The sequence below is a fragment of the Salvelinus fontinalis genome, chromosome 38 (genome assembly GCF_029448725.1).
Source record: "Salvelinus fontinalis isolate EN_2023a chromosome 38, ASM2944872v1, whole genome shotgun sequence".
Lineage (NCBI taxonomy): Eukaryota > Metazoa > Chordata > Actinopteri > Salmoniformes > Salmonidae > Salvelinus > Salvelinus fontinalis.
The window spans coordinates 35,397,809-35,406,647 of NC_074702.1; the positions used below are offsets into that span (position 1 = coordinate 35,397,809).

Genomic DNA, 8,839 nt, shown 5'->3' on the forward strand with positions numbered 1-8,839 from the left:
GGATGTAAATTGCTACCGCTTGCAGTAATATAGTGCAACGCGTCAATTGCTGCGCGTGCATTCACTTTTTAGAAGTAATTCTGTTCCATATTTCAAACTTATTTTAGTGCGAGACACCTTTTTATTGCCTTCTTCACAAGATTGAATGAGAATGTGGGTTTTGTATTCATCCGGCGAATTGCACCGCCATTGCCGAGTAACCTTTTGCACTCCTGAAAGTCTTGAGAAGGCGTCTCTCTGGTTTTTTTTTGTGCAGGTGAGCGTCCCTTTAAGTGTTCCCAGTGTGACAAGGCCTTCAACCAAAAGAGTGCCCTGCAGGTACACACGGTCAAACACACAGGGGAGAAGCCCTACAAGTGTGAGGTCTGCAGCACCAGCTTCACACAGAAGAGCAACATGAAGCTGCACATGAAGAGGTCGCACGGCTATGGTGAGTCACGGACACGCAGACACTCAAAACACTCGCAATACCCCCCCCGCAAGACTATCACACTTTAGACACGGCAAAAAACTCTAAAGCCCGAGCACATCTCAAGGGTTTGTGGTTGAGCTGAGATGAAAGGTGACCTTGTGCGAAATTCACAGCCAGACGAAACCTTGCTTGTCAGTCTCCGATACCTTCATTAAATCCTGAGAGAGTCCCTACATGCTTTCTCTCTGAGGAGGCCTGTCCATTGTTGATGGACGCCACAGCCCAGGTGACACCCTTTTCTCTAAATTCTCGCGGACTGGGATATGTTCCGAGTAGCCTCTGAGAATAACATTGACGTATACGCGAACACGGTGACTGAGTTCATCAGGAAGTGTATAGGGGATGTTGTTCCCACGCCTAAAATGACATACCCAAATCTAACTGCCTGTGGCTCAGGACCGGAAGCAAGGGTCAAATCAAATGTTATTTGTCACATCCGCCGAATACGACAGGTGGATGTTGGTTAAGGGCTTACTTACAAGCCCTTAACCAACAATACAGTTCAAGAAATAGAGTTAAGAAAATATTTACTAAATAAACTAAAGTAAAAAAAAAAAGAAAAAAAAAAGACATGCAATAAAATAACAATAACAAGCCTATATACAGGGGGTACTGGTACCGAGTCAATGTGTGGGGGTACAGGTTAGACGAGGTAATTTGTACATGTAGGTAGGTGTAAAGTGACTATGCATAGATAATAAACAGCGAGTAGCAGCAGTGTAAAACCAAAGGGTTGGGGGGGGGGGTCAATGTAAATAGTCCGGGTGGCTATTTGATACACTTTTGGCTTGGGCTTGGGGGTAGAAGCTGTTAAGGAGCCTTTTGGACCTAGACTTGGTGCTCCAGTACCGCTTGCCGTGCAGTAGCAGAAAGAACAGTCTATGAATTGGGTGACTGGAGTCTTTGACAATTTTTTGGGCCTTCCTCTGACACCGCCTAGTTTATAGGTCCTGGATGGCAGGAAGCTTGGCCCCAGTGATGGACTGGGCCGTACGCACTACCCTCTGTAACGCTTTACGGTCGGAGGCCGAGCAGTTGCCATACCAGGCGGTGATGCAACCGGTCAGGATGCTCTCGATGGTGCAGCTGTAGAACCTTTTGAAGCCAAGAAACATGAGCAATGGACATTAGACCAGTGAAAATCTGTTCTTTGGTCTGATGAGTCCAAATTTGCGATTTTTGATTCCAACCGCCGTGTCTTTGTGAGACGAAGAGTAGGTGAACGGATGATCTCTGCGTGTGTGGTTCCCACCGTGAAGCATGGAGGAGGTGGTGTGGGGGTTCTTTGCTGGTGACACTGTCTGTGATTTATTTAGAATTGAAGGCACACTTAACCAGCATGGCTACCACAGCATTCTGCAGCGATACGCCATCCCATCTGGTTTGCGCTTAGTGGAACTATCATTTGTTTTTCAACAGAACAATGACCCAACACACCTCCAGGCTGTGTAAGGGCTATTTGACCAAAAAGGAGAGTGATGGAGTGCTGCATCAGATGACCTGGCCTCCGCAATCACCTGACCTCAACCCAATTGAGATGGTTTGGGATGAGTTAGACCGCAGAGTGAAGGAAAAGCAGCCAACAAGTGCTCGATATATGTGGGAACTTCTTCAAGACTGTTGGAAATGTGTTCCAGGTGAAGCTCATTGAGAGAATGCTAAGAGAGTGCAAAGCTGTCATCAAGGCAAAGGGTGGCTACTTTGAAGAATCAAAAAATATAAAATATATTTAGATGGTTTAACACTTTTTGTGGTTACTACATGATTTCATATGTGTTTATTTCATAGTTTTGATGTCTTCACTATTATTATATAATGTAGAAAATAGTAAAAAATACATAAAAACTCTTCAATGGTTAGGTGTGTCCAAACTCTTGACTGGTACTGTATATTTTATTCAGCTTTGTTCAATTGTATTCTTCATATTATAAAATAATATAAAATAAAGCCACAGAATCATAAACAAATCTTGTCTGCAAAATGACTAGTGTAGCCCACAGCCATTTGGCATAGCCACATCAGAACCTAACATACGGACAACTCAGAGTATGCTATTCTGTTCTTCTAAAATAGACTGCATATCATGCTTCTTTAGACCTGTCTAAAAAAAAAAAAATAGATTTATTGTGAAGGTGTAGGTGTAGGCTATATTACATGGATTTATTAGACTTTTTAAAATTGATTTATTAGACTTTTTAAAATGGCTTGTAGGCTATGTGTGGAAGCCAGGAGATGCTAATTGTTAATTAACAGTCATTTACCGCTAGACCGACAGTTAGTGCTTGACAATCACCGGCGGACGAAATCTCGTAACCGCCACAGCCCTTGGCGCGACAGCTCCTCTTCAACCTCATGAGGCTGAAGAAATTTGGCTTGACCCCTAAGACCCTCACAAACTTTTACAGATGCACAATTGAGAGCATCCTGTCGGGCTGTATCACCGCCTGGTACGGCAACTGCACCGCCCGCAACTACAGGGTTCTCCAGAGGGTGGTACGGTCTGCCCAATGCATCATCGGGGGCATACTACCTGCCCTCCAGGAAACCTACAGCACCCGATGTCACAGGAAGGCCAAAAAGATCATCAACTACCCGAGCCACGACTTGTTCACCCCACTATCATCCGTTCAGGTGCATAAAAGCTGTGTCCGAGAGACTGAAAACCAGCTTCTATCAGGGCCATCAGACTGTTAAATAGCCGTCACTAGCCGGCTACCACCCGGTTACTCAACCCTGCACCTTAGAGGCTGCTGCCCTATATACATAGACATGGTATCGCTGGCCACTTTAATAATGTTTACCTACTGTTTTACTCATCTCATATGTACAGTTGAAGTCGGAAGTTTACATACACCTTAGCCAAATACATTTAAACTCAGTTTATCACTATTCCTTACATTTAATCCGAGTAAAAAATCCCTGTCTTAGGTCAGTTAGGATCACCACTTTATTCTAAGAATGTGAAATGTCAGGATAATAGTAGAGATTGATTTATTTCAGTTTTTATTTCTTTCATCACATTCTCAGTGGGTCAGAAGTTTACATACACTCAATTAGTGTTTGGTAGCGTTGCCTTTAAATTGTTTAACTTGGGTCAAACGTTTTGGGTAGCCTTCCACAAGCTTCCCACAATAAGTTGGGTGAATTTTGGCCCATTCCTCCTGACAGAGCTGGTGTAACTGAGTCAGGTTTGTAGGCCTCCTTGCTTGCACACGCTTTTTCAGTTCTGCCCACAAATGTTCTATGGGATTGAGGTCAGGGCTCTGTGATGGCCACTCCAATACCTTGACTTTGTTGTTCTTAAGCCATTTTGACACAACTTGGAAGTATGCTTTGAGTCATTGTCCATTTGGAAGACCGATTTGCGACCAAGCTTTAACTTCCTGACTGATGTCTTGAGATGTTGCTTCAATATATCTCCATAATTTCCCATCCTCATGATGCCATCTATTTTGTGAAGTGCACCAGTCCCTCCTGCAGCAAAGCACCCCCACAACATGATGCTGCCACCCCCGTGCTTCACGGTTGGGATGGTGTTCTTCGGTTTGTAAGCCTCCCCCTTTTTCCTCCAAACATAACAATGGTCATTATGGCCAAACAGTTCTATTTTTGTTTCATCAGACCAGAGGACATTTCTCCAAAAAGTACGATCTTTGTCCCCATGTGCAGTTGCAAACCGTAGTCTGGCTTTTTTATGGCGGGTTTGGAGCAGTGTCTTCTTCCTTGCTGAGCGGCCTTTCAGGTTATGTCGATATAGGACTCATTTTACTGTGGATATAGATACTTTTGCACCTGTTTCCTCCAGCATCTTCACAAGATACTTTGCTGTTGTTCTGGGATTGATTTGCATTTTTCACATCAAAGTACGTAGAGATGTAGCGATGACTAGGAGACGGAACGCGTCTCCTTCCTGAGCGGTATGACGGCTGCATGGCCCCATGGTGTTTATACTTGCGTACTATTGTTTGTACAGATGAACTTGGTACCTTCAGGCATTTGTAAATTGCTCCCAAGGATGAACCAGACTTGTGGAGGTCTACAATTTTTTTTCTGAGGTCTTGGCTGATTTCTTTTGATTTTCCCATGATGTCAAGCAAAGAGGCACAGAGTTTGAAGGTAGGCCTTGAAATACATCCACAGATACACCTCCAATTGACTCAAATTATGTCAATTAGCCTATCAGAAGCTTCTAAAGCCATGACATGAAGCTGAAGCTGTTTAAAGGCACAGTCAATTTAGTGTATGTAAACTTCTGACCCACTGGAATTGTGATACAGTGAATTATAAGTGAAATAATCCATCTGTAAACAATTGTTGGAAAAATGACTTGTGTCATGCACAAAGTAGATGTCCTAACCAACTTGCCAAAACTATAGTTTGTTAACAAGACACTTGTGGAGTGGTTGAAAAACAAGTTTTAATTACTCCAACCTAAGTGTATGTAAACTTCCGACTTCAACTGTATATACTGTATTATATTCTACTGTATTTTAGTCAATGACACTTCGACATTGCTCGTCCTATTATTTATATATTTCTTAATTCCATTATTTTACTTTTAGATTTGTGTGTGTCGTTGTGAATTGTTAGATACTACTGCCCTGTTGGAGCTAGGAGCACAAGCATTTCACTACCTCCACAATAACATCTGCTAAATATGTGTATGTGACCAATAAAATGTGATTTGATTTGTGGACTACTTTTGACCAGGGAAAAATAGGGATAAAGCTCACAAATCAGGCTGATACTCCATCTCTCAATCCTGCTGCATTTCCCTGCCTGAAAGGCCTTTTGACAGAGAAGGCAGCCACACTTGTGATGAGAGAACCTGTCCTTTTCATTCTCATTCGGAAGCTCATACGGAAGCTTCGGGCCTAAATATTTCAACAGCCACCGGGCTGATTGACTGGAGCTGTAAGTCAGCGCTCTGATTCTCACTTGAAACGGGGAGTCACTAACTGTTTGTGACAAAATGCTTATGACGGTGGCAAATGTTTGAACAGTATTTAGCATTTTCAATGGATTATTGTGTTGGATGTTGACGTTAGGACTGTCTGGAATATGCAACTCTGTCACTAACTTTTGGTGCTATATAGCGCTTCTAATACCATGGTAAATATGTGAATAGGGATTATTGTGCATTTTAATTTGACATTCTAAATGATTAATCCCCACTGGGTGGTTCGAGCCCTGAATGCTAATTGGCTGACAGCCTTGGTATACCAATCGGTGTACAACGGGTATGACAAAACATTTATTTTTACTGCTCTAACTACGTTGGTAACCAGTTTATAATGGCAATAAGGCACCTCGGAGGTTTGTGCTATATGGCCAATATAACATAGCTAAGGGCTGTGTCCAGGCACTGTGTTTGTGTGGGGGTGAGTGTGAGCATCAGTCCTTGCGCGCTTATAGGGGAAGGCTAGCAAAAAAAAATGTCAAGGCGATTTCTAACAAACATTCACCTGGATGATTCACAATCGCTCTTTCGCTGAGAGCGTCTGTAAGAGACAGTCACATTTAAGTGAGTTCATTCAATGGATAGATGGGTTTAATTATGGAACCTTTCTGTGACGCACTCTCCCATTTAGTGCCTGTTTGGTCCTGTATACCTCCATTTAAACATTTGATGGTTATTACAAAGGAAATGTCCTCTGCTGAACTGACTCGCGTGGTCTATTGATGGATCCCAGACACAAAGGCTCTGTCTCGACTGCTTACATCTGTCCTCACCACCTCTTCATCTGCACTGATTGGAAAAACAATATGGCTGTAGGCACCTCGTCCTCCTCAGGCTGACTCATCGTCACCTTTGCCAATTCTTCCAGATCAATGCGTCAAAGGAGAGGAGGCGAGGAGAGGATTTTTTTTGACAATTGAGAAAGAGCTCTGGTAAAATTTCACCTGTCACTCACCCCTTCTTCAAACTTACCTCACAGGTGGTAAATGCATTGTGTGTTGCACTGTATTTTTTAATTCTTAAACTCTGAAACTTAACCTAACGAGTTCCCTTGACACACTCTCTCCATTCTAACAGGAACGTTCATGAGTAACTTTGTCCCTCTCACTCTCACTGTCCTTTCTCTCTCTTTCATTCTCTTCTCTCTCTCTCTGTCTTTATCTCTCTCTCTGTCTTACTTTTTCTTGGACACAGGTCCCGATCGGACCCAGGAGGCGACATTGGAGCAGGGGACAGAGACGGATGTCCCTCCCGAGCTGAATGACATGGAAGAGGTTGTCCAGGAGTCTTCTGGAGACTGGCACTGTGGCATCCCCAACGTCTTCCCTTAGCTCCCAACTCAGAATTGAATTGACCATCCCAGTTCATCCCAGCATAGACTCTTTACTAGGCGTCTGTGCACTGATGATACAAAGCACTGATTTTACCACTAAGTAGGTGTGGGAAAAACCTACCCCCTCAGATCAACCCCCTCCTTTCCTCACCTCTTAATCGAGTTGGACATTTCTGCACTTTTTCTAAAGCATATCCAAGGTGATGTTGCCACGCACATACTGAAAACAGAAAGCGTGTGCGGCCAGACCTACACGCATTAGGTCTTAGCAGCAGCTATTTCTGCCCGTTTCTCTTGTCCTCAGATATGCATTAAAGGGACAATCTGTGATTTGCTACATCATTTTTTTTTTCTACTTTTAAATTCATGATATATACCCATTGATTATTGAAGAGTATAACTTAAAAATGCCTTAGTTCAGCTTGTTCCTCTTTTTTTGTAAAAAAAAACAACCTACATTTTATTGCCTCGACATGGTTAAATCTATCCTTTTGATATCATAGCTCTGTCTTATGAATTTGGTTACATTTCTCCAGCCCCGTCCCTCAGCTATTTACCAAATCGGTGGCGGGTTGCCCGCTTTTATTATTGTTTGAACTGCAGATTGTCCCTTTAAAGGCAGAGAACTGGTCCCTCCGTTGACTAAATTGCTGAATCAACCTGCGCTCTGATTCTCATTAGTACGAGTCCCTTATGAGACGTTTTAGTCAATACGCCGTTTAGTAATCAGAAGCTGACCTCCCAGTACAGTTCACCAGTCGGGGCTGTAGCTAGCTGAGGTAGGCTACCGGCGGTTTGTTCCTAGACTGTTGTTTACTCTGTTTGCCAATGAGATTGGCGAACGCTATAGATCTGCATGGCTGCACTGTCAGTCCTGCGGTACTGGTTCACATCACCCTGTAGAGTAGAATAACCACTCACCTGCTCCATCCAGGAACACCCCCCCCCCCCCCCCCCCCCAGACACCCCTGTAGATCCGCGGTCCATAAGTCAGCAGTAGTCAGTCACAAACTGCTCCGTGTGACCTATTACGGACTGGACTAGGTAGTAGCAATAGTGTTAGAGCTCCACCTTGCCCTCTGTACGGCTGGATGAGAGGTTTGCCTTATTGCGTATTCCTATCCAATCATTTCAGATCTACACAAGTGTATAATGGGCAGGGTCTAAGCGTTGTTTCTAGACAGGGAACTCCATCTCTCCCGTGCTCCCGGGGCTGCTCCACTCACTGCGAACAGGCCCACTCTTTAACTGTGCTTTAACAGGCACACACATTGGAGTGCTCTATGTGTAGTTACCCGAAAAGTACATTTCTTTTTAAAGTCACATATTTTTGCATATTTATGCTATACACTTTTCTAAAAGGCAAGCTAAATGTTTTGTTTTTGATTAATTAGTTGTAAAAAAATATATATATATTTTTGCCGTAAAGTTGAAGGTATGGTGAGACTATAAAGTGCTCAGAGTCATATGGGTCAGACCTGGGTTCAAATAGACTTTGAAATGATTCGCTTTAGTCTGCCTGGAGTGCCAGATGGGTGGGCTTGCAGAATGCGATCTTGCAAATGACTACTCTTTAGGTTTCATTGTGCCAGGCAAGCTCGATCAAGCCCGGATAAAGCATAATGATTTCGAAGAGGATTTGAACCTTGGTCTGGTGTGGATTTGATCCCTCTCTTCTGAAACGTTATGCGTGTAAATTTGACAATGACGACCTGTGGTTTCCACTGTCATTGGCTGCTGTATAAGGGCTTCAGGGGTTGACTCCACGTTCACAAGGTGTTGCATGAAATAGTTGTAATCTTATGCACAGCCATTTTGTAATCTGATATTTAATTTTGCATTGTAAATAGTGTATGATTGCATATATTTTTGGATTCCTTATCAAATTGGTTGTGAACAAGAGTTCCTTTTTTCGTCAATTGCTGAACCAGTTTACAGACTATAAACTGTTAAGTGTTGTTGTTTTTGTTTTTTTGGCAGGAATGTATTTTGTAAATGTTGAGTATTTAATTAATAAAACCAGTCATTTTTTTACAGATTAAATGTGTGCCAATTGTTTTAGAAATCGTTTGTG

The 8,839-nt window shown here is 42.9% G+C and overlaps 1 protein-coding gene across 1 annotated transcript in view; it reads left to right on the plus strand.

The window, feature by feature from the left end:
• LOC129837615 (zinc finger protein 236-like) overlaps nt 1–7,719 on the plus strand; it is an 89,589-nt gene extending 81,870 nt beyond the window's left edge. Inside the window, exons 31-32 of the mRNA XM_055903916.1 lie at nt 257–430; nt 6,627–7,719. Coding sequence (XP_055759891.1) covers nt 257–430; nt 6,627–6,763 — 311 coding nt within the window. The 3' untranslated portion in view covers nt 6,764–7,719. The remainder of the gene's footprint in view (nt 1–256; nt 431–6,626) is intronic.
• Nucleotides 7,720–8,839: the final 1,120 nt, after the last annotated feature.